This window comes from Sus scrofa, chromosome 6, assembly GCF_054392235.1.
Source record: "Sus scrofa isolate SSC_HxYL_T2T_F1_AM1 chromosome 6, Sscrofa_HxYL_maternal_Yorkshire_Landrace_v2.0, whole genome shotgun sequence".
Lineage (NCBI taxonomy): Eukaryota > Metazoa > Chordata > Mammalia > Artiodactyla > Suidae > Sus > Sus scrofa.
In genome coordinates this window covers 59,797,708-59,822,483 of record NC_139388.1, presented here as the reverse complement: position 1 = coordinate 59,822,483, position 24,776 = coordinate 59,797,708, and the positions used below count along the sequence as shown (strand labels likewise).

The 24,776-nt window shown below is 52.1% G+C and overlaps 3 protein-coding genes across 16 annotated transcripts in view; 2 read left to right on the top strand and 1 right to left on the bottom strand.

Annotated features, from left to right (window-relative positions):
- The window catches only part of LOC110261034 (myeloid cell surface antigen CD33), a 35,316-nt gene extending 18,713 nt beyond the window's left edge, over positions 1–16,603 (bottom strand). For all 8 annotated transcript variants that reach the window (XM_084961790.1, XM_084961789.1, XM_021094851.2 and 5 more), the window contains exon 1: positions 15,519–16,603. In XM_084961790.1, coding sequence (XP_084817916.1) covers positions 15,519–15,543 — 25 coding nt within the window. In that variant the 5' untranslated portion in view covers positions 15,544–16,603. The remainder of the gene's footprint in view (positions 1–15,518) is intronic.
- CEACAM18 (CEA cell adhesion molecule 18) lies at positions 2,707–13,148 on the top strand. 7 transcript variants are annotated; one of them, XR_014806584.1, is made up of 7 exons: positions 2,707–2,860; positions 4,267–4,623; positions 5,835–6,104; positions 9,293–9,568; positions 10,447–11,669; positions 11,717–11,854; positions 11,990–13,148. XR_014806584.1 is itself a non-coding variant. In XM_084961761.1 (7 exons), the coding sequence occupies exons 3-6, from the start codon at positions 5,916–5,918 to the stop codon at positions 12,529–12,531; spliced, it is 453 nt and encodes a 150-aa protein (XP_084817887.1). In that variant the 5' UTR covers positions 2,707–2,860; positions 4,267–4,623; positions 5,835–5,915; the 3' UTR covers positions 12,532–12,558; positions 12,861–13,148. The 7 variants fall into 7 exon arrangements, 5 of the variants coding, with proteins under 5 accessions (XP_084817887.1, XP_020950515.1, XP_020950516.1 ...); XM_084961761.1 differs by lacking the exon at positions 11,717–11,854 and having other exon boundaries at positions 5,835–5,934; positions 10,447–10,585; positions 12,513–12,558; positions 12,861–13,148; XM_021094856.2 differs by lacking the exon at positions 11,717–11,854 and having other exon boundaries at positions 10,447–10,585; positions 12,513–12,558; positions 12,861–13,148.
- Positions 16,604–16,836: 233 nt separating the features above from the next.
- CTU1 (cytosolic thiouridylase subunit 1) lies at positions 16,837–23,843 on the top strand. The gene is made up of 3 exons (XM_021094859.2): positions 16,837–16,899; positions 19,340–19,884; positions 22,516–23,843. The coding sequence occupies exons 2-3, from the start codon at positions 19,377–19,379 to the stop codon at positions 23,055–23,057; spliced, it is 1,050 nt and encodes a 349-aa protein (XP_020950518.2). The 5' UTR covers positions 16,837–16,899; positions 19,340–19,376; the 3' UTR covers positions 23,058–23,843.
- The last annotated feature ends 933 nt before the right edge of the window (positions 23,844–24,776 follow it).

The window sequence follows — 24,776 nt, the reverse complement described above, 5'->3', positions numbered from 1 at the left end:
GTTGCAGGCCTACACCACAGCCACAGCAACTGAGGATCCAAGCTGTGTCTGTGACCTACACCAGGGCTCATGGCAATACCGGGTGCCCGACCCACTGAACGAGGCCAGGGATTGAACCCACATCCTCATAGACACTAGTTGGATTCAGTTCCACTGTGCCACAACAGGACCTCCCCACCCTTGCTTTTGATAATTCATTGGAGGGACTCACAGAAGCCACGCAAAGCCATCAGCCTCACGGCTAGTTTATTACAGCAGAAGGATACAGATTCGAGTCAGGGAGGAATCCAGGGAATTCCCAATGTGGTTTCCAGCTCTCCACTGGCGTCCCAGCCAGCCTCGGCTCTTCCCAGCATTGATGTTTGACAATGTATTGGCCAGGAGGTTCACCTGAGCCTTGGTGGCCAGGGTTTTTATTGCGGCTCTGTCACATGGATGTGGCGGACTGCCCACATCGCTGATATCAGACTCCAGCCTCTCAGAAGCAGAGCTGACACCTCTCGACCCGAAACCTCCGAAACCTCTGTCACATATCCTGTGGCTAGACTGTCTGTTGTGGCCCGAGGCCCCGGGGTAAACAAAGAAACTCTTGTCAGGAAGGAGGCTCTACAGGCTGAGAAGTTCCCTCCCAGGAGCTGAGGGCAAAGGCCAGACCTCTCTCGGCCACGGCGAAAGCCTGTACCACACCACTCTTGTCTCTGGGGGTAAGCAGATAGAGCGGGGGGTGTCCCCAGCGAGAGAGAAGCAGGTATGGCTTTCTTAACATAAGAGAAGCCATTTGGGGCTTAAGCCACGTTGTGATCTAAGCCTGGCCCCAGTGCTCCTCCTTGAACGGGTCTCAGTCATCCGCGGTATTAAGGGAGGTGAGGGAGGGCGGGCGCGAAAGGCTGTTACCAGGCAAAAGAAGTCACAAAGGTGATAAATCAGTTGTAGAGACTCCCAGTTCCGGGAGTTCTCATCATGGCGCGGCAGAAACGAATCCGACTAGGAGCCATGAGGTTGTGGGTTCAATCCCTGGCGTCCCTCCGTGGGTGAAGGATCCAGCGTTGCTGTGAGCTGTGGTGTAGGTCGGCAGCTGTAGCTCCGATTTGACCCCTAGCCTGGGAACCTCCACATGCCACGAGTGCAGCCCTAAAAAGAAAAAAAAAAAAGACTCCCAGTTCTGTTGTAATGGAAAAGAAGAGCTGTTGTGTAGACCTCAAACCCTCTTGAGCTCCACCACCAGATCAACTGGAACCTAAGGAATGACGATGTTGACCTTTTCGGACCCTCAGGGCTTCAGTCAACTAAAGCTTGGACTCTGCCAACCTGTGCCCCAATTCTACGCTGAATTTTCCTCCAAGCCCCTTCATGAATATGCATATACCCTTAGTTTAAAACTTCCCCAGGTTTGCTGTTTGGGGAGACGCTGCTTTGGGAAAGTTCCCCAGTGTCCCTCTTACTCACTGCAAGGAATAAATCCCTCTTGCGCTGTTTGGCTTGGTGGTATCTTTTGACTCAACACCCACCAAGAAGTGAACCCAGTTTTCAAGGAACAGTGGGGCTAGCCACAAGTCGTTCCGGTGCTGTCTGTATAAAGGAGAAAACACTGAAAAAAGGTAAATGCTTCCGTAGGGATCACAGTGGAATACTACTCAGCCATGAAAAAGAATGAAATAATGCCATTCTTGGCAACATGGATGCAACTAAAGATTCTCATACTAAGTGAAGAAAGTCAGAATGAGAAAGACAGATACCATGCCAGAGCAATTCTATGTGGCATCTAAAATATGGCACTGATGAACCTAACCACAAAACTGAAACAGACTCACAGACATGGAGAACAGACTTGTGGTTGCCAAGAGGAATTGACTGAGAACTGGGGGTTGGTAGATGCAAACTATTACATTTAGAATGAAGAAGCAATGAGGCCCTACTGTGGAGCACAGGGAACTATATCCAATCACTTGTGACAGAACATGATGGAAGATAAGATGAGAAAAAGAATATGTATGTATGTCTGGTCACTTGGCTGTACAGCAGAAACTGACAGAACATGGTAAATCAACTATATTTTAACACAAAATTTACCAAAAAAAAAAAAACCCCATGAAATAGTTATAGTTCAGTGTAGAAATAGTTCTACACTGAAAAATACAGAACATCATTGCCGAGAGAAATTAAAGAAGATCCAAATGAATGATGAAATAGACCATGTCTATGGATTGGAAAGATGTCCGTTTTCTCCATATTGATTTGAAGTAATCCCAATCAGGAGTTCCCATGTGGCTCAGCAGTAACAAACCCGACTAGTATCCATGAAGTTGCGGGTTAGATCCTTGGCCACACTCAGTGGGTTAAGGATCTGAATTGTGCCATGAACTGTGGTGTGGGTCATAGACGTGGCTCAGACCTGCGTTGCTGCGGTTGTGGCTTCTGCTGGCAGCCACATCTCCAATTCAACCCCTGGCCTGGAAACTTCCATAAGCTGCGGGTATGGCCCTAAAAAGACAAAAACAAAAAAAACAAAACCAAAAACCAACAAAAAAAAGTGAGTTTGGGACTTCAAAATTTCCCCATAATGGCCATTGACATTATCAATGGCCATGGATCCCCAGGCCTTCCTCCTGCTCCTAAAGCCGTAGAGATAATGCCTGACTCAGCAGGGGCCTCGCCCGGGCCCCTGCCACCCTGGTTCAAAGTCCATCCCTGAGCAAGGAGAGGGGCGGAGACACAGCTCAGAGCCTGAAACAAGCAGGTCTGTAAAAGGGCCCAGGAGGCCACCGGGCCCCTGGAGAGACCCCTCCACCAGGAGGAGCCAAGCAGCTCATGGACCTTTCCAGACAGAGGTGCAGACTCTGGAAGGAACTAGTCCTTGTGGGTAAGAGAGCTGAGCTTGTAGGACAGGGGAGGGGGAGAGGGAAAGTGAGGGGCCCGGGAGCCTCCCCAGGACTTTCATGAACTCATACCTGGGGCACATCTCCCCCGGAGAGACACACGCGCACACACACACTGTGTTCACCTTGATCCACCTGAGGACTGGTGAACTTGGACGCCCGCCTCCCAGCAATCCCCTCCTCTGCTCGCCCCATCTGCCCTGATCCGCGCCCCCACCTCTCCAGCTGGACCCCTCCCAAATCCCTCCCTTTCCCCCAGGACCCTCTGCTTCCTCCTGACATCCTCGACGCTCACATTTCCCTGGTGGTTGTTCAGACTCTCCTCACACAGTGTAGGATACACGCCTGGAGCCCAGGAGCAGGGGCTCTCAGCTGTCTCTGCCTCTTCCAGGGGCCCAAGGCTTAGGGTTCCCAGAGCAGCCGATGGCTGCCCGGGTCTGAGGTGATAACAGTTCCCCATCCCCATTCACTCCACTGAGTTTAGAAGCTAAATCCAAGACCTGTGTCAACCGTCTTGGGAGAGCTTGATCCACCCAGGTAATTATGTCAGGCACTCCTGCTGGGTCCTGCCCTGTGCTCAGGGGTCTGGGGACGCTGTGGTGGTCCGAGCAGCCGGGGAGCTCACAGTCCAGTGAGAGATGCAGATCTGTCACCAGACTCTGATCACCCAGAGTGGTGGGGACGGGGAGGAGAGGGGCTCAAGAGACTGGGGTGCCCTGAGGGATCCAGAAGCTCTGACTGGGGAGGAGGAGACACCACAGCAGAACACTGAAGGCTGCAAAGAAATGAGTCAACGAGGAGGAAGGAGGTGGGGAGGTGAGAAGGGATCAGTGTGCCGGAGATGTGGAAGAGCATGTGCAAAAGCCTGAGGGTGGGGAGAGTGTGGTGGGTCAAGAGAGCGGTATGCGTGATGGGGACACACAGCGTGGATGCTGTTCCTTCTGATGAGTGAACAGATGAATGAATGACTAAATAAACAGAGCGGGGCATGAGGTTATGGGGAGGGTAGATGTGATCCAAGAAAAGGCTAGAAGGGTCCTAAAGACAAGTTCTTTCTAAGAGTGTCTCATAAGCCATGCTAAGAGTTGGCGCTTGATCCTGAGAGCACTGGGGAGCCAAGGAAGGTACTTGAGCAGGGGGAAGGTTACAAGTAGGGCTTTATAAGAAGGAACATAAGTTTCCTGTGAGGAACGATGGGAGGCTGAGTTTCCAGGGAGGAGGCCAGACGGGAAAAGGATGAGGCAGGGGTGGACTAGGCCAGGGGTGAGGCGATGGAGAGGAGGGGACAGGCCGGGGAGTCCTTCAGGAGCTGGAACGCTTGGGTCACTCTCCATGGCCCACTGCATGGGGGTGTAAATCTGTGTGTGTGTCTTCTCTTCGTCGTCCTCAGCCAGCCTGCTAGCCTTGGGGATCTGCCAGGCCTCTGGCCAAATCGACATCAACCCAGACTCACTGATAGGAGTGGAAACATACCGGACCCGCCTGGTCCTTGAAAACGGCCCTGAAGATGCCCAGGCCTATAGCTGGCACCGCGGCGCAAATGACACTGAGGAAAACATGATTGTCAGCTACAACGTCACCTCTGATTCCCAGCAGAACGGGCCCATGTTCACCGGCCGGGAAAGTGTGCTGAAGACGGGTGACCTGCACATCAGGGGGTCTCAGTTAAATGACACAGGGAACTACACAGTGCGGGTGGACGCCATCAATGGGACCCAGAGAGCAACTGGCTGGCTCAAGATTCAAGGTGAGTCAGCAGGTAGCCCCGCTGCCCCCACCCTCTGCAAGCACAGGTGGACCTGGAGGTTTGGGGAGTGAGGTTCCCTGGAGCTCATATCATCCAACCTCCCTCCTGCCTCCAGATGACATTCGAAGCCTTGGCAGATGCTAGTCTAGCTTCTCCCCAGAGATGGGGCACTCACTACCTTCAAGGGCTCTAGGTTCCCTGTCACTGTATCAGTTATCTACTGCTGCACGACAAATAGCCCACACACGGAGATGCTTCAAACAACACCCATTCCTGGGAGTGAGAAGTCCAGGCATGGCTCAGGCCATTCCTGGCTGAGACTTATGTGGTGTTGGCTGGGGCTGTGTTCTCCTGGGTGGCTCTGCCCACGGGGATTTTACATCATGGCTCTTTGCCTCTTCAACATCAGCCAAAGTATCTCGCTCTGGTCTTCTGAGAAGGAGTCTAATATCACAAAAGCTAGAGATGGGCAAGATGGCCCATCACCTTTGCCATATCTTATTGGCTAGAACAAAGTCATGGGTCCCACCTGCTTTGGAGGGGAGGGGATTACACAGGGCATATTGCAGGGGGTAGAGATCACGGTGCCATGCTGGAATTCTGTCTACTGCAGACAGCTCCTGGAGCCTCCATGGGGCTAAGGCAGGACCCTGTGGATTTTGAGGACTGGAAGACCTTTGTGTAACTCTACTCTGTGTACACCACATGTCCTTTGTCTTCCCTCTGTGATCCTCAGCTTTCCCATCTGTCAAATGGGAATATCAGCCACCACTGAAATCTGTTTTAAGGTTAGAGGAAGTTTTTGCCAAGGGACTCTCAGATAATGTGAGATATTTTTACAGAAAGTCCAAATACCACCTCTCCCTCTGAATTCTATCTGGCTCTATGGATGGGTGTGTCCTGATTAGGGGGTTCAGAGGCAACCTTTATGCCTTATGCCTATGGTAAGAACTCACTATTATTGCAATGGATGCCACAGTGATGGCTCAGCAAATAGGACAAAGGGCTCAGGAGAGGGGTGAATCTCACCGCCTGTGCCAAGTCCCTGCTTCTCTGTCCCTCAGAGCCAGCAAGGCTCTCCTGCCACGACCCCAACTCTCATCTTGCAACACTTGGCTTTTCCCCAACATACTCTGGAACGCCCTTTGGGGAGGAGCAGAGCTTAGGGAGGCAGATCCAACCCCTAATTTTTCCCTTCCTACTTCACCCAGAATTGGAAATCCCTGGGATCTCAGTCAACGCCACTTCTGTGGTCGAGGACATAGATTCCGTGGCTGCCATCTGCTACACCAATGACACCAACGTCATGTGGTATGTGAATTCTGCACCAGTGTCCAGCAATAACCGGATGACAATCTCCCCAGACACCAAGACACTCATTATCCAAAGGATTGAACGCTTTGATTCACCACTTCAGTGTAGCATAGAAATCATCCCGGAGATTTTTGGGAGAAGTGAGCTGATCCAGCTGACGGTAGCCTGTGAGTGTTATGGCGTTATGGGAGTGAAGGCGCGGGTCGGCTCAGGGTATTCCGAGGACTTGGCAATGAAACAGAACCGGAGAGCACGGCATGTCCCAGCCTGAGGACAGCTACCCCGGGTTCAAATCCCTCTTCTGAATATTTCACACCTGGACTTCAGAACCATCCTCACTGCTCAGAACAATGGTTCACTCAATTTAAAATGGGGACTCTGGAGTTCCTGTCGTGGCACAGTGGTTAACGAATCCGACTAGGAACCATGAGGTTGCAGGTTCGGTCCCTGCCCTTGCTCAGTGGGTTAATGATCCGGCATTGCCGTGAGCTGTGGTGTGGGTTGCAGACTGAGCTCAGATCCCGCATTGCTGTGGCTCTGGCGTAGGCCGGCAGCTACAGCTCCGATTCGATCCCCTAGCCTGGGAACCTCCATATGCTGCGGGAGCAGCCCAAGAAATAGCAAAAAGACAAAATAATAATAATAATAATAAAATAAAAAATAAAATAAAATAAAATAAAATGGGGACCCTGGAGTTCTCATTGTGGCTCAGTGGAAACGAATCTGACTAGTAACCATGAGGTTGTGGGTTTGATCCCTGGCCTCATTCAGTGGGTTAAGGATCCAGCGTTGGTGTGAGCTGTGCTGTAGGTTGAAGACACAGCTTGGATCCTGCGTTGCTATGGCTGTGACATAGGCCAGCAGCTGTAGCTGCAATTTGACCCCTAGCCTGGGAACCTCCATATGCCACAGGTGCAGCCCTACAAAGCAAAAAATAAATAAATAATTTAAAATAAAATGAGGATCCTAATTCCTACTTTCCAGAATAGAAAGAGTATAAATTTGATGACATCTGGCTTTTGTGTAAAGAATCGACTGCTTATAACCAATCTTTTCTTAAATTGACATTCCATTTCTTGTTTTCAAAACCCAACTATTCCCAAGCCTTCAAATTCAGCTCACTGATCATTTTATTCTGTTTTCTAAATTTAGTAAAATCACTTTCAGTTTTGCTTTGACTGGGAAGGAATTGACTATACCTCCCCCCAAGAAGTTCAATGTTTTTTTTTTTTTTTTGTCTTTTTGCCTTTTCTAAGGCTGCTTCCGCGGCGTATGGAGGTTCCCAGGCTAGGGGTCTAATTGGAGCTGTAGCCATTGGCCTACACCACAGCTCACAGCAATGCCAGATCCTTAACCCGCTGATCGAGGCCAGGGACTGAACCCACAACCTCATGGTTCCTAGCCGGGTTCATCAACCACGGAGCCACGACGGGAACTCCAGAAGTTCAGTTTTTAAACTAAATTTTTGGAGTTACTGCTGTAGCTTGGTGGGGTAAAACCAGGCTTAGGTCCCTACAGAGGTGAGAGTTCCCTGGCCTGCCACCGCGGGTTCAAGGGTCCGGCATTGCCACAGCTGGGGCATAGGTCACAGCTTGGTGTAGGTCAAAGCCGTGGCTCAGATTCAATTGCTGGCCCAGGTACTTCCATATGCCATGGATGCAGCCATAAAAAACAAACAAACAAAAACCACTAAATTATGTACTTCACAGACACTCTGCTGCCCACTGGGCAAGTTGGCAACCCGGCAAGACCTGCTCAAATTCTCAGACAGGTCTTGTCAATCAAAGACATTGAACTTAGAAATGCAGTGAAGGGAGTTCCTGTTGTGGTTCAGCGGGTTACGAACCCAATTGGTATCCATGAGGACTCGGGTTCAATCCCAGACCTCACTCGGTGTGTCAAGGAACAGCATCATCGTGAGCTGTGGTGTAGCTTGCAGGCTCCACTCAGCTCCCGTGTTGCTGTGGCTGTGGTGTAGGCTGGCAGCTGCAGCTCTGATGCAACCCCTAATCTGGGAACTTTTATATACCACGGGTGCAGTGCTTAAAAAAAGCAAACAAAACAAAAACATGCAGGGAAACTCGGATTCTTTGAAACATCTAGGATGGTTCATGTTTATCCAACTCTCCCTTATCGCTTTCAAGGGGGTAACATCCCAAGTGTAGAAATCATTTTCACATTTAAATCTGGAACCACTCTTGCCTCCCTTCAGATTTTAGGGCATGCAAGCTCTGGCCACAGTCCTGAGAAAGCTCTCACGAGCTGACAGTTTCTGAGCTTCATACTCTGCTTACTGCTCAGATGTTTGCCACCAAGACCTGGGATCCGGGGGCTGCAGCTGTTCCGGGAAATTCCTCCCAGGTCATAGAGGGTATTTGCTTAGTCCTTCGGCTGGTCAACAGGGGACCATGGAAGCCCCCTATGGAGGCTCATTTTCCTCATTTGTGAAATGGATCAAGAGTGGGCTGGGTCACAAGGGGTGTGTGGGAATTGAGTGGAGGAACATGTAAAGTGTTTAGAGCTGTGCCCAGCATGCAGTTGGTGAGATACTGGCTGCTTATTTTTTTTTATTTTTTATTTTTTGTCTTTTTAGGGCTGTACCTACAACACATGGAAGTTCCCAGGCTAGGGGTCAAATTGGAGCTACAGCCACCGGCCTACACCACGGCCACAGCAATGCCAAATCTGAGCCAATTCTGCGACCTACACCACAGCTCACAGCAACGCCAGATCCTTAACCCACTGAGCAAGGCCAGGGATCGAACCCCCATCCTCATGGATACTCCTTGGGTTCTTTAACCACTGAGCCATGATGGGAACTCCGGGATGCTGGCTTCTGCTCCGTCCCCATTTTATTACATGAAGGGAAGCCAATGGGATGGTCCATAGTAAGTCTTTTTCTTTTTTCTAGGGCTGCACCCACAGGATATGGAGGTTCCCAGGCTAGGAGCTGAATTGGAGCTGTAGCTGCTGGCCTACACTGCAGCCACAGCATCACAGGATATGAGCCACGAGATCTACAACCACAGCTCACAGCAACACCGGATCCTTAACCCACTGAGGGAGGCCAGGAATGGAACTCACGTCCTCATGGGTACTAGTTGGGCTCTTAACCCGCTGAGCCACGGCAGGAACTCCCCCTTGTAAGTGCTGAAACAGAGGACACTGTTGTTCTTGTCATGGTGATGGGCCAAGCTGCCTTGCCTGGAGTGGGTCTGGGGTCCTCTTGGGGTGCAGAGTGGGGGCACCTCCTTGCGGGGGCAGGGAGGGTGACGACTTCCTGTGGATTGAGGGAAGGAGACGCGACCCCCATGATCAGAAGCACGGCTCAGGCTGTCCTGCCCTCTCTCTGTAGATGGGCCCTACGGCATGACCCTCACCAGCATGCCCAACCACCTCAGCGGCGTCGTGTCTGCCGAGATCGGCACCCCGGTGGAGATGAAGTGCACAGCCTATTCCAGACCGGAATCCCAGTACCGCTGGTTCCACAACGGCTCCCTGCTGAGCTTCTCAGGGGAAAACATTAGCCTCCCAAGCCTGACCTGGGACCAGATGGGCAGCTACAGATGCGTCGTGGGGAACTCCGTCACCCAGCTGACCTTCTACCAGAGACTCCAGGTCCAGGTGCCCTGTGAGTGCGGCACCTGTCCCCTGGGGCTCCGTCCTCCTGATCTCCCCCAACCCCTGCCTTTGCTGGGGTGGTGCCTGGCAGCAGACAGGCCCACTCCACCTTGCGAGGCCATGTTGACAAGGGCTGGCTGAAACCCCCCACCCTCCCAGGTCTGAGTCCAAACCGCCTCCTTTTTTTTCGGTCTTTCTGGGGCCACACCCATGGCATATGGAAGTTTCCAGGCTAGGATTCTAATTGGGGATGTAGCCGCCGGCCTATACCACAGCTGCAGCATTGCAGGATCTGAGCCTCGTCTGCAACCTACACTGCAGCTCACAGCAACACCAGATGCTTAAGCCACTGAGAGGGGCCAGGGATGGAATTCAAGTCCTCATGGATCCCAGTCAGGCTCGTTACCACTGAGCCACATCGGGAACTCCCCAAATCCCAGCTTTTAAGGATGTGGTCTCTATGAGGATGCGGGTTTGATCCCTGGCTTGCTCAGTGGGCTAAGGATCCGGCATTGCCTCAAGCTGTGGGGCAGGTCTCAATGGCAGCTCCAATTCAACCCCTGGCCCCCAGGAATTTCCATGTGCCCCAGGTGTGGCTGTAAAGAGGAAACTAAACATGCTGGTTGGGAAGCGGACAGTCAAGAACTAAGCAAAGAGATGCCTATTATTATGGCCAGCAGCGATAAATGCTCCCAAAAAGCACAGACCCTTGGAGGGGAGAGAGAGCTCCCGGGCAGGGGTGCTGGTTACACAGGGTCATCAAGCCATTAGCCTGAGTCACCAGGACACGGTCCAGTGCTTGGCACGTGGCAGGTGCTGATAAGCGTGTGGGCGAATGGAAGGATGAGCGAGCGTTGGACCTGACCTCCATTATACCCTCTCTTCTAGGGCGCCCCAAGCCTGCTCAGAAAAGAGTCTTCACCGTCTCAGGATCCTATGTGGTGGTGCTTATCGTAGTGACAGTCCTGGGCGGTGTCGTCTTTTGTGCAACCCTGATCTACATTCTGTTCAAACACTACTCCACCAGGTACCTGTTGCCCTGGGCCCAGGGTGGGACACTGGCTGGGAACTGGGACTCCACAGCCGGCCCAGCCTTGAGAGGGGGAGGCGGAGCCAGAGTGAAAAGGCACAAGCCCGGAAGTGGGTTGTCAGGGATCATCTGGGCAGACAGGTAGGTCTCAAGGACCCAAAGTCCCAGGAGAGAGGGAGGGTCTGGAATCAGCCTTGTCTCTCCACAGCAGTGGGGTTTCATCCAGGGACTTCTTTTCAGCCCAGTTTCTGTGAGTTTACAGTGTTAGTTATTGAAGGTCCACCCAGAAGGGCAGGTGTGAGAATGACCTGCGGGGAGCATGTCAAACCTACAGCATGTGTCTGGTTCACGGTAGTCATGAGTTCCCAAGTGGAGCTGGGAAAGAGGTAGCAGAGATCAATGGTGCAGGGGGAAAATGATTCAATCTGGGTGTAAATCCCAGGTCTGCCTACACCCGTCTGGGTGACCTTGAGCAAGTCGCTCCTCCCCTCACATCCTCCTGGCCCCACTTGGGGGACGTGAAGAGTGACACCTGCCCTGGAGGGTGATGTGGAGGGTGACACACACTGTGGAGGAGGAAAGGATTAGCAGTAGTTACGGGCACAGAGTAGATAAGTTATTCAACCTCAGCATTAGGAACGTTTGGAGTCAGATAATTATTTTTTTTTCTCATTTCTTTTCCTGGGGTTGATTTCTACTTTCATGTCATTGTGGTCAGAGAAGATGCCTGACATAGTTTCTACACTCTTTAATTTGTTTACTTAGTTTTGCCCCAATCCAATCCTGTGGTCAATTCTAGAGAGTGTTCCATGTGCACTTCAAAAGAATGTACATTCTGTTGTGCTTTTTTTTTTTTTAGATGTAATGTCCTGAAAATATCAATTAAGTCTAACTGTCCTATTGTGTCATTTAGGGTCTCTGTTACCTTACTGATTTTCTGTCTAGAAGATCTGTCCATTTATGTGAATGGAGTACATTTTTTTTTGTTTTTTGCTTTGATTTTTAGGGCCACACCTGTGGCATACGTTAGTTCCTCAGGCTAGGGGTTGAATCGGAACTGCAGCTGCCAGCCTACACCACAGCCACAGCAATTTGGGATCTGAGCCATGTCTGTGACCTACACCACAGCTCACAGCAATGCCGGATCCCTGACCCACTGAGCAAAGCCAGGGATCAAACCCACATCCTCATGAATACTAGTTGGGTTCATTACCACTGAGCCACAATGGGAACTCCCGGTCACCTCTTTTCTACATCCTGGAAGCAGCCCCCTGGCCAGGCATAACCCCTCCTCACAACCAGGAGTCAACCTGACATCTCCACTCTTCCGTTCCCCTCAGAGGTGCCACGTTCTCTGCTGCCTGAGGTCTCCCTTCTGGCATGAGAGCAGGGGGCTGGGAGTCAGAGGGGCTAAGTTTAGGATATTGGTGTCTGTCACTGTCTTGTTGTGTGACTTTGGGCAAGTGCCACCACCTCTCTGAACTCATGTTTCTTCATCCACAAAGTGAGGTTAAAGTATTCACCTGGAGTAACTGTTGGGAGGATTCAGGATAATTTTTATAAATCATCTATAACAGTGACTGGCACATAACAGGTGTAAAATTAATTTTCATCATCATCATCATTAGCAGTAATAGGCTAGGTAGTGCCCACTCCTTCCCCAGGTACACCCAGCCGCTTCCCTCCCCCATCCTCTGCCCCATGGTATCTCCCTCCAGTGACCTTAAGACCTCAGAAATATTAAAAGTGTGGGGAGTGTTAGGGACTCTTGATGTAGTGGTTAAGCCCATAGATGCATCACCTCCCTTAGAGGAATATGGGTGTGGGAAGAAGAAGCTGAGTCCTTATCTACTGAGGACTCTCCTGTTTCTCATGGTTTCCTCTGGATCCCAAATCTGATTTCCTCTCTAATTTCTCCCTGCAGGACAAATAGGCTTATATGACGGTCCCCCTCTGACCTGGAGGACCAGGTGGGCAAGGAGGTGAGGGGGGAATGAGAGTCCCTATAGGGGCAGGCTAGGCTGGAAGGGGCCGCCCAGGGTCTGGCCAAAGTGGACAGTCAGGAGAGGGATGCCACCAGTCACAGTGAAGTTAGGAGGTGGAGGTTCCTGAAGAAAGTCTACAGACCCCGCCTACAGCCTGGGGGTGGGACATCATGGGCACATGGCCATTGGCCACTCCATCTGCCAATCAGATCTAGGCAATGGGAATGCAGGCTGGGGAGGGACGCACAGAACTCAGTGCTCTAATTCCAACGTCTCTTCCCCGCCAGGGGATAGGATTCCAACTTCTCCACTTCCTTAACCTCACCCCATGGGACCATGAGAGATGCTGCAAAGATGCCCCGTCTCAGCATTGCCAGTGACAGAGAACCAGAACAAACTATGCAGGCCCTACAACCTGGAATTGCTTAAAGGGGGCACAGCACAAGCTAAGCAATACTCATTAACAGAGGCGGACACACTATTTCTATCTCTAAACCTGCATCTCCTTAAAAATATCGAATCACTCTGATGTACACCTGAAACTATATTGTGAGTAAACTCTACTTCAGTAAAAATAAGTGAACCTGTGTCTTGCTATCTTACAATTTTAATTAGGTATGGCTGTTGAATTTTATCCAAATCCTCTATTTTATTAAAAATTTTTTAAATTTTCTTTTTGTTCATCAATGTACAATTATATAGAGTGAAATGCATACATCTTAAATGCATAATTCAGTGAGTTTTGATAAATACATATACTCATGTAACTACTATCCCAACCAAGATACAGAGTATTTCCAGCATTCCGGAAACTCACCTTGGGTTCCATTTAAGGTAATACCTGCTCCCCAACCAGAAGCAGCCACTGTTGTGAATTTCTGTCACTATAGATTAATTTTGCCTCTTCCTGAACTTCACGTAAGGGGAATTATTTCTTTTGCCTCTGTTTTCTTTCACTCAACATGTATTTAAAATTTATTCATCTCGTTACATGCATCAACCTTTCATTCTTTTATTTTGAAGACTAGGATTCCATTATACGGATATAAACTTTGGCTATCCATTCTCTTGGGGTTTGGGGGTTATTTCCACCTTTTGGCCATTGTGAATAACGCTGCTGTAAACATTCACATACAAGTGTTTGTGTGCATGTTTGCTCTAATTCTTCTTGAGTAAATCTCTAGGAGCGGAATTGCTGGGTCACGGAGTGGTTATATTACGCATAACTGTATCCCAAACTGTCACACGGTTTTCCAAAGTGATTATAGATTTACATTGCCCCCAGAAATGTCTCAGAGGGCCAGTTCCTCCACGTCCCCCTCCAATTGGATAGGCTCATGTATTTTTTTATTTTTATTTTTTAGTTTTGTCTTTTTTAGGGCCACACATGCGACATACATATGGAAGTTCCCAGGTTAGGGGTTGACGTGGAGCTATAGCTGCAGGCCTACACCATGGTCATTATGCTCAGGTCTTACAATTTTAGCCATTAGAGCAGATGTGATAGGGCACATATTGTGACCTTAATTTTCATTTCCTTGGCATCCAACCATATTGATGCATATACTTACTGGTCATTTGGATCTCTTATAAAATATATGATTATTTTAAAAATAATTTTAAAAATTAGGTCGTCGTTGCTGTTAAAAAAAAACCCACCTGAGTAAATCTGAATATCTAATTGGCTTTATTAACCAATGCACGAATCAGGCAGCATCCCCCTTGATACGCAGAAAGATGCTCCAAGGAGCTATACAAAATGGAAGACTTTTGTAGGCAGAAGGGATCATAGACAAGGAAAGAACGAATTACCTCACCTTTCTTTGGGGTGATGGAAAAAAATCTAAATGGTGTATCATCTCACTAATGCTCAACAGGAAATTCCAGATTCACTGGTTAAAGGGCACATTCCTGGGAAGCCGAGACGGTGGTTAGGTGTTAGGTGTTGTTTGCTGACATGAGGCTTGCCGCACATGACTCCATTTGGGGCCTCTCCTTTATTTAGCACTGGTTTGCTAACTAATAAGGATTCTTTTTACCCCCCATTCTTATTCTCTTACTGTCTTTTATTGATGTATAGTTGATTAACAATGGTGTGTTAATGTCTGTGGTACAGCAAAGTGATTCAGTTATACATATATACATTTTTTATATATTCTTTTTTTTTTTTTTTTTCCTTTTGAAGGGCTGCATCTGCAGGCTCATGGACGTTCCCAGGCTAGGGGTCAGATTGAAGCGGTAGTCGCCAGCCTACCCATGGCCACAGCAACGTGAGATCTGACCTGTGTCTGCGACCTACATCACAGCTCAAGGCAACGCTGGATCCTTAACCTATCGAATGAGGTCAGGGATTGAACTTTCATTCTCACGGATACTAGTCGGATTCATTACCACTGAACCACAACTGAACTCCTATATATTCTTTTCCATTATGGTTTAATCTCAGCATATTGAACATAGTTCCCGGTGTTATACGGTAGGAAAGAATTCTTTATATATTTAAGTTCAACCTCCCTTTTGGAAAAAGATATCTATCTACTTATCTATAACTACTTATCTATATCTATAGCTCTGTAGATATAGACTGATATATAGATATGATTTTTTCCCAATGTATGGCTTACATGTTCATTTTCTTTCTTTTTTTTCCCTGTTTATGGCCATACACGTGGCATACGGAAGTTCCTTGTCGGATCCCCAACCCACTGAGCAAGGCCAGGATTCGAACCTGTATCTTCAGGGAGACCATGTTGGGTTCTTGACCCGCTGAGACACAATGGGAACTTTTTTTTTTTTTTGGCTATGCCCAATATATGTGGAAATTCCAAGGCTGAGGATGGAACTTGTGCCATATCTGACAATGCCAGATCCTTAACCCACTGAGGCACCAGGGATTTCCCAGGAAGTTTATATTAATTTTAGAGGTAAGAAATGTCAACACTTACCGTGAGGTGAGAGAGGAAATTTCATTCATTCACCAGTCGTCTACACTGTGCCTTCAGGTTTCTAGTAAAGATCCAGCCCTTGTCTCTGAGGAAAGTAACATCCGGTTGGAAGGCAGGTTACCTGGCAATCCAATGCCATAGCGAAAGTGCCTGTGATGAGGGCAGCAAAGGCCAGGGATGGGTGGAGTTCTAGCTCTTCTGGACTGGAAAGGGAGTTCTCAGAGAGGTACAGGCCAAGTAAGGGCTCTCAGGCAGTCACAAGGGATGTGAGTTCTGCAGATAATCTTGGGCTCGCAGGTGTTACGTTCTCACTTTACCACTGTGCTGGGAATCCTCCACCAGCTACCAAGTTCTGTGATCTGTTTGTGACCAACCCCACCTCTACCCCAGCAGGGATGGGGCCTCTGCCCAGGACGTGCTCTGGCTCCTGGGTTGGAAAGGGAGGAGGGGTGTGTGCTGTCCGCGGTGCTGATTCAGAGTTAAGCGCTGACTGCATCTCTGGCGGGGGGCAGGGCAGGGGGGGCTGATCACAAAGAACAGAGACCCTATGTCTGGATCCAAGAGGTTCAATATGACAGATGTGCTGGTTGGTGAGAGCTGCCTCTCGAGTCCCCGGTCTCTTGGCTCCTTTAGTTTCAAGGGTCTGAGTTTCTGAAACTCTGAGTCTCTATGACACTGGGCGTGGGGACTGGTGGGTTTCAGGAATCTGAGTCTTTGGAACACTCTTCAGAAGACGGAGTGTCGACGGCTGACGCACGCGCAGAGGCCTCGGCTCTCAAACACACTGCTCCCTCTCCCCAGCCGACACGCTCAGGCGCACCATGAACCAGTCCTGCAGGGCACGCGTGCATCCAGGGCGAACCGCTCCTCTCAGAATCTCTGTACTGCGCATGTCCCATCTCCTCTTTTTACACACGCGACCAAACCTTCGGTTCCCACCGAAACCCCATCGCAGAGGGTAAAAACATTATGCTCTATAATCCCTATAAAAGCCTAGCTACAAAAATATATAATTTTAACACAGTCACTTCGCCTTTTAAGCGTCCAGCACGGTGAGAGAGCACTACCACAGCAAAATAACGCATGCGCTACGGCCTTTGCCCCCTGCGCAGGCGCAGAAAAGAAAGAGGGCGGTGCATGCGGCAGTGCATTTTGGGAGCGGTAGGCAGAGTGAAAAATGGGGCCACAAAGGTTGCTGGGAGTTGTAAGCCAAGAGGACCTGGTAACCATAAGTGCCTCAGGAGCTGTTGCATGGGATTCTGGGAGCCGTAGGCAAGGCAGCCTCCAAGGTCTTTTGGGAGTTGTAGTCTCCGAATCCACTTCCGTGCCGGAGTTCCGCGTGTCAGACGGTTTGGACGATCCACCCCCGAGTTCTCCTCAGGTGAGTATTCCCCCGCCTCGAGTTGGTCCGCCCGTGAGCGCCCGCTCTTTGTTGCGGTGTCGTCTGAGGGTTGAAGGTCTCTGTGGGAGTGATGACACTCGCCTCAGTTTTCCCAGCGCCTGTTATCCCAGAGGCCTTCTGGCCACCATCCCCCTTCGGACCCTGCGGCCTGGCCTGTCTCTGGCCCGCACCCTCCCTCCCCCCCTCAGGTTGAGTTTCGACCATTTCCCTGCCCCTGACTCTAGCTGGGTACGTCCGCATTGCCCCTACTCTGTCCTGATAGAATGATGTTACATCCCATGGGTCCTTCTGACAAGGCTGCAATCCGGAGGCATCCCTGAGGCCTGGGCCCCGTTTTCCGGGGGCATTTATCATTCCCTCATCCCTCAGAACTTTACTGAGCACCCATCCTGTGCCAAGTCCACCTCGAGGCAGGGGAGGTCAGTGGTGGAGGAAGCAGACCCTGTCCCTGCGTTTATTGGGCTTGTTGCAGGACTTACGCACAGGGAGACAGGACACCGAGACCTTTTTGCCAGGCAACAGCATATATTCGTGCCCGCACTGGCTTAGCAGGTTCATATCCAAAGGCTGAGCCTCCAACACAGTGGGGCGTGGTCTTACATATCCTCCGTTATTATGATTATTTTTTTCCCTGCTTTGGTCTCTTTGTCCCCCTTATAAGGTAACATACATTCTGTAATTTCTGAGTGGACAGTTATAGATCCATGGATTCAGGTTATGGCACCTTGTTACAGAATCGTGCATGTGCACACAGGTGCTGATGTCACATGTTGCCTTCCCTTTGTTCTCCGAGGGGACTGGGAGGGCCTTCCCCCCTCCCCCCTCCAGGCTCACAGTACAGTACACACCTGTCACCATGAAGGGTAGAGTCGAGATCCAGTGCAGATGGAGGCATACAAGGGGCTCTGCTAGCCCAGAGGGGGCTCCTGACCCAGCCTGGGGTTGATCAAGTCTTCAAAGGGAAGATGCTTAACAGGCACATCAAACCTGACCTGTCCAGATGGAGAATTCTGGTCAGCGTCATCCCCCACCCCTCCAGCCATGACTAAATGGTCCCATCATCCTCCCAGGTGCTCAGGCCAAAACCTCCAAGTCATCCCTCTTTCCTCTTTTTTTTCTCATGACCCTACCCACCACCCCAGTCCAAGTCTTGTGCCAGTCCTGAGGGTGGCTCTACCTTCAAAATAGATCCAAAATCCCACCTTTTCCTGTCCTCTACACTGCCAACCCCCTAGTCCAGGCCACTGTCATCTCACTGGCTACTGCCATAGCCTCCTCAGTGGCCTCCCTGTCTCTACCCCTGCCTGCCACTGTCTGTTCCCCACACTGCAGCCAAAGAGATCCCTTTAAAACCTAAGTTACATTATACCCCTTCTTAGGGCAAAATCCTCCCATGGCTCCCATCTCTTTCTGTATCCTGGCTTCTTAGCCTCTGACAATCTGCACAGACCCATCTCCTGCCTGGGTCTTCCTTGTTCTGTAGGCAGACTCCCGGGACCGAGTGACTGTAGATTTAGGGGGAGAAGAGAGATAAATCCAGGGTGGCTTTATGTCCTGCCTTCAGAGAAGCTGGGCGGAAGGTGGTGGGGGTCTGGGAAGACAGGGAACAGCTGGGCAAGAACAGGTTTCTGCCTGGGGGTCCGTTTGGGCACCCAAGATCCAAGGGGACCATCAGGGATCCTCAATGGGGCATCTAGAGGACCGGCCGGGTGGACTTCATCATCCAGAGTCACCCACGAGGAAAAAATGACCTGGGCAGGACCTGAGAACCATGAAGAGGACTCCAAAAGAGACTAGAGGCTGAGCAGGAGATAAACCAGGAGAGGGAGGGCGAATCAAGTCAAAGCCGGGGGAGGAGGTGGGGTGAGGAGATTTCAAGGGGTCGCTGCTCAGCTGTGACAGATGTGCCGAATGGTCACGGCCATGGGTCCTGAGGGCTGGTTGCTGGGCCCAGTGACAGGGAAGAATCCTCTGGGCAGAGGGAAGGGCACTGCGGACACTTTGCAGTAGGCGTTTCCTGGGATGCTTGAGAGTAGAGACCAGAGCGGCTGAAGGCAAGTGGGACGTGAGGTTAGAGCAAAAGGCCATAAGCTTTTAGGAAAAGTGAGGTAAGATGCTTGGGAGGATGAAGAGAAGATACAGCACTGCTGTGAAATCCGTGGATGCGGGATCAGGAGCGATGTGGAGGGCCGGCTGCAGAGTTAGGCGGATTTTAACTGCGTCCCTATCCCCCACGTTGTTCAAGGATCACTTGTGTGCGTATTACCCTCTCTTATTCTGGGAGACACCTACTCTGCGCGCATTCTGCTGGCCCTGGTCTGTTCCTGACACGGACACCATGCCGGCAGCCTTTCTGTGGGCAAGGACCCCGGCAATCCAGAATCCTCGTGTAACCCTTCTCCCCTCTCTCCCCACCCAGGAGAAGCCGTCCCGTCCCGCCTCACCTGGACCCCACGATGCCCGCCCCGCAGTGCGCCTCCTGCCACAAGGCGCGCGCAGCCCTCCGCCGTCCCCGCTCCGGCCAGGCGCTGTGCGGCCCCTGCTTCTGCGCCGCCTTTGAGGCCGAGGTGCTACACACGGTGGTAGCGGGCCGCCTGCTGCCGCCCGGCGCCGTGGTGGCCGTGGGCGCCTCGGGTGGCAAGGACTCCACTGTGCTGGCGCACGTGCTGCGCGAGCTGGCCCCGCGCCTGGGCATCTCGCTGCGCCTCGTGGCCGTGGACGAAGGCATCGGCGGCTACCGGGACGCGGCGCTGGCGGCCGTGCGGCGGCAGGCGGCGCGCTGGGAGCTCCCGCTCACCGTCGTGGCCTACGCAGACCTCTTCGGGGGCTGGACGATGGACGCCGTGGCCCGCAGCACGGCCGGTTCCGGCCGCAGCCGCGCCTGCTGCACCTTCTGCGGGGTCCTGAGGCGCCGGGCTCTGGAGGAAGGGGCGCGCCTCGTGGGAGCCACGCACGTCGTGACGGGTGAGCGCAGGCGCAACGCCTAAAGGACGGCGTGGGAGGGAACGTGCGCATGTGCGGGCGAAGGGCAGGCACAGTAAGGGGCCTGGGGCGCGCACAGTAAGGGGCCTGGGGCGCATGCCCAGGAAGTGGTATCGCCGCCTGTACGTTTTAATTGAAGCGTCTCAGGAAGAAGTGGCTCTCCACGCCCACGGAAGATTTGTGAGCGTAGTGTGTACGTGTCCAATGGGCGGTCATGGCAAGCTTTTGAGTCACTGCCATCATCTTGGTGTACACACACACACACACACAGGCAAACGGGGCTGGGGAGTTGGTACTCTATAGGGGCTAGGGCCATGGTTGTCTGCCCTTTTTTTTAAAATGACATTCTTTGTATCCCTTTTCACAAAAGGAGGGGTGTAAGGGGGTGTCTCCCATCACAAGCCTGTGAGTTCCCGTTGTGGTTCAGCAGGTCAAGAACCCGACTAATACCCATGAGGATGAGGTTCGAACCCTGGCCTTGCTCAGTGGGTTAAGCGTTCTAGCAGTCTCTGGCAAAAGTCACATGTGAATGGGATCTGGCTTGCCGTGGCTGTGGCATAGGCGCGGCAGCTGCAGTTCCAATTCTGCCCCTAGCCGGGGAACTTACCTATGTCTCAGGTTTGGCGAAAGAAAGAGAGGGAGGGAGAAAGGAAAGAAAGAAAGAAGGAAGGAGGGAAGGAAGGGGAGGAGGAGGAGGAAGAAAGGAAGGAGCCATCCATTGTCTGAAACACAATTGTGTCTTTTAACTCCTTTTCTCTACTGGCTTCTCTTCTCTGATAACTCTCTTATTCTGCCCCAATTATTACTTCAACTAATAATCATTGACCAATTATTGTGTACCAGATGCAAGCCATGTAGCCCAGAACAAACCCCCTAACCTCTGTTTCCTTTTTTACATAATAGGGGTATTAATAATATCTAGGACCTTGAGTTATTGGGAAGTTGGGTGAATTACGGGAATTACATGCAAAGCACTTAGACAAGACACTGAAACGGTAAATGTTACATGGCAACCATGTAAGTTTTTGCCATTATGAAGCTGCACAAGGCAGTCTCTGCTCCTGCCCGTTTCTCACATGCATAATTATAACCTAGTAAGTACTACTAAGAAAAATTATACAGGAGGGCCTAGTGAAAGGGTGGCTAGGTTGAAGGATAAAGAGGGAATTAGTGTTCTGAGCAGAGGAAACAGTGTGTGCAAAGGCCCTGAGGAGGGGAAGTAAGGCCCATTTGAGAAGTCCTAAGACCAGGCTCAAGTATGACAAGCTGCAGAATAAGTAGAGATTTAGCTTCCATTTTACCGTGACTGTTGTGTAAATATGCACTTATATATATATATATATATACACGTAATAAATATTGTAACTTACTAGATGTATATCATCATATGAAGAGATAATTTCCCTTTTATTCTTAATATATATAATGTGTTGCAATATATATTTGGCCTTTTTTTTTTTTTTTTTTTTTTTTGTCTTTTTGCCTTTATCTAGGGCCACTTCCCGTGGCATATGGAGGTTCCCAGGCTAGGGGTTCAATCGGAGCTGTAGCCACCAGCCCGCACCAGAGCCACAGCAACGCGGGATCCGAGCCGCGTCTGCGACCTACACCACAGCTCATGGCAACGCCGGATACTTCACCCACTGAGCAAGGCCAAGGATCGAACCCGCAACCTCATGGTTCCTAGTCGGATTCCTTAACCCCTGGGCCACGACGGGAACTCCCTTTTTTTTTTCTAAAGGGCCGCACCCAGGGCATATGGACGTTCCCTGGCTAGGGGTCAAATCGGAGCTACAGCTGCCAGCCTACACAGCAACAGGCTAGGGGTCAAGTCAGAGCTATAGCCAGGGCCACAGCAGTGCCAGATCAGAGCCGCATCTGCGGCCTACACCACAGCTCACGGCAACACAGGGATCCTTCACCCACTGAGCGAGGCCAGGGATGGAACCCACAACCTCGTGGTTCCTAGTCAGAGTCGTTTCCCCTGCGCCACGACGGGAAAGCCCTCCCTCATCTTTCCAAACACCGTCATCTGCCTTCCCAGAGGCACTTGCATCAACAGCCCACTTGAGGATCTCAATCAAATGCTGTTTTGACTTCTGCCCAGTCTAAAGTACGCTTTTTTTCCCCCCCCTAGGGTCACACCTGCGGGATATGGAGGTTCCCGGGCTAGGTGTCAAATCGGAGCTGTAGCCACTGGCGTACATCACAGCTACAGCAATTCAGGATCTGAGTCGCGTCTGCGACCCACACCACAGCCCATGGCATGCCGGATCCCTAACCCAGTGAGCGAGGCCAGGGATCGAACCTGCAACTTCATGGTTACTAGTCGGCTTCATTTCCGCTGAGCCACAACAGGAACTCCTGAAGTACACTTTTGACTGAGACTGAAATGATTTTTGTAGCATTAAGTGCTTTCCCTCCCTATATGAAAGGGCACCTAGCGCGGTTCGCAATAAGTGGGGGGCAAATGAGGACACCCCAGTTGCTCCGAGCTGTTCTCTTCTCCCACCCCGCCGCCACCACGGTGCCCCGGGGGTCTCCTCCCGCGGACCCTCCGGGCCCCGGCGCCCCCTCCTGACCCGCCCCTGTCTCTCCCCCCCTCCCCCCCAGGACACAACGCCGACGACATGGCCGAGACGGTGCTCATGAACTTCCTGCGGGGCGACGCGGGCCGCCTGGCGCGGGGCGGGGGCCTGGGCTCGCCCGGCGAGGGGGGCGCCCTGCCGCGCTGCCGCCCGCTGCAGCTGGCCTCGCAGAAGGAGGTGGTGCTGTACGCGCACTTCCGCCGCCTCGACTACTTCTCCGAGGAGTGCGTGTACGCGCCTGAGGCCTTCCGCGGCCACGCGCGCGACCTGCTCAAGCAGCTGGAGGCGGCGCGGCCGTCGGCGGTGCTGGACCTCGTGCACTCGGCCGAGCGCCTGGCGCTGGCCCCGGCCGCGCGGCCCCCGCCCCCCGGCGCCTGCAGCCGCTGCGGGGCGCTGGCCAGCCGCGCGCTCTGCCAGGCCTGCGCCCTCCTGGACGGCCTGAACCGCGGCCGGCCCCGCCTGGCCATCGGCAAGGGCCGCCGGGGGCTGGACGAGGAGGGCCCGCCGGGGGCGCCGCCGCGGGAGCCGTCCGGGCGCCCGGCCTCCGAGCGCGCCCCCGCCTTCTAGAGACGCCCGCCCGCCCGATCTGCGCTGCGATCCCGAGGGACGTGGCGATCCGACGCCGTGGCGGTGAGACTGTGAAGAAACCCGAGTCACCCTCGGCCGGGCAGCGCGTGAGCTTGGAAGGGGGCCGGGATGCTGTTACCTGGGACACTGAGGAAGCTGGGGCTCCGGGTGCCTGGGGCTGGGGAGGAGGGACGGGGGGCTGGGGTTGCCCCTGGGTCTCAGACAGGAGAGGACTCAACGACTTTCGACTCTGGAGCAAGTGGAAATGAGGGGGCCGCTTGCCGGCACCTCTGTGGGGTTCTGGGCCTGCTCAGGCAGTCCTAGCCCTTCTTGAGCGCCTACTGTGTGCCCGATGGTCCATGTTTGCCTACAGTGGGATAAGCAAGCCCATGTGACTTGATGGACACATGTCAGTTACAGTAACCATGACCTTGTGCAATCTGGGTGAGCGGCCGCTTACTGTAGGCGCTGCGCCAGCTCATTTCATCCTCACCACCATCTCATTGGCTGTAGCCTGCGGCTCAGTAACTGACCTGAGGTCACCTCGCTGAAGAGGGACCCAACTCGGGCACCCAGGTCTGCTTGGGGCTCTTCGGGACCGTGGATTTAGTCCTTAGCCCCTTCCCCAGCATCTGAATTTCTGCGTGATAGGTGAGGAGCGGCTGGGTGAGCCTGAGTCAGTGACTTAACCTCTCTGGTCTTGCCTTTCCTCCTCTGAGAATGGAATCAGAGCCTTCCATCAAAGCACTGTTTGTGAATATTTGATAAAGTGTTCCATAAATGGTGTCTGACTTGGTTGTCATTTTAAGGTTTGGCCACCAGGGGGCTCTAGATGTCAAGTTGCTGCCCTGCGTCTCCCCACCGATGCGAGGCTCCCGAGGCTTCCTGCCTGACCCCTGGAGAGACTTGGAGTGTTCAGTCCCAGCGCCAAGCTTTGCTGGCCTGGTCCCTTGTCAGAATTGCCCTCCTTTCCCATCTTCCTGCTCAGCATCCTCCTGGAAGCCCCCCTGATTCTCTCCTCTCACCTGCCCAGCCCCTGGGTCCTGTCCTCTGTGTGCCACCCCCACCCTTTGGGTCTCGCTGTTTCCAGACAGATCGGGCTGGAGGGCAGGGACCAGAAGCCCTACCTCCCCCATGAGTTACTCGAGTAATAATAATTAGGTTAATTATTCTTTCAATAAACGTTTATGGAGCACCTCATGTGTCTCAGCCTGGGGGAAACCGACAGTACGTCAATAAATATATAATGTCAGGTAGTGATTAATGCAACAAATTAAAGCAGGATAAGGAGGGAGGGAGACAGCAAGAGCTGGTGTCCACAGGGGTCAGGGCGAGGCTTCTTGGAGAAGGGGGCATCTAAGCAGAGACCTGAATGAATGAATCATAAAGCCGTCTCAGGAAAGAGCTTTCCAGGCAGAGGGAACTGCCGATGCAAAAGCCCAGAGGTGGGAATAACGTTGGTAGAGCCAAGGAACAGCAAGGAAATATGGCCAAGAGGAAAGTGGGCAAGGAGAAGTATAGCAAGAGATGACCTTAGGCAGGAGTTACTGTCATGGTGCAGCGGAAATGAATCCGACTAGGAGCGGAGCCATGAGGTTGTGGGTTCGATCCCTGGCCTCACTCAGTGGGTTAAGGATCTGGTGTTGCCGTGAGCTGTGGTGTAGGTCGCAGACATGGCTCGCGTCAGCTCCGATTCAACCCCTAGCCTGGGAACCTCCA

Bases quoted from the DNA above. Each gene is read 5' to 3' on its own strand.
- CEACAM18 (XM_021094856.2), top strand. From the start codon at position 2,809: ATGGACCTTTCCAGACAGAGGTGCAGACTCTGGAAGGAACTAGTCCTT. The intron at 2,861-4,266 runs GTAAGAGAGCTG...CGTCGTCCTCAG, and splicing joins GAAGGAACTAGTCCTTGTGG to CCAGCCTGCTAGCCTTGGGG. The intron at 4,624-5,834 runs GTGAGTCAGCAG...TACTTCACCCAG, and splicing joins TGGCTGGCTCAAGATTCAAG to AATTGGAAATCCCTGGGATC.
- CTU1 (XM_021094859.2), top strand. From the start codon at position 19,377: ATGCCCGCCCCGCAGTGCGCCTCCTGCCACAAGGCGCGCGCAGCCCTC. The intron at 19,885-22,515 runs GTGAGCGCAGGC...CCTCCCCCCCAG, and splicing joins AGCCACGCACGTCGTGACGG to GACACAACGCCGACGACATG.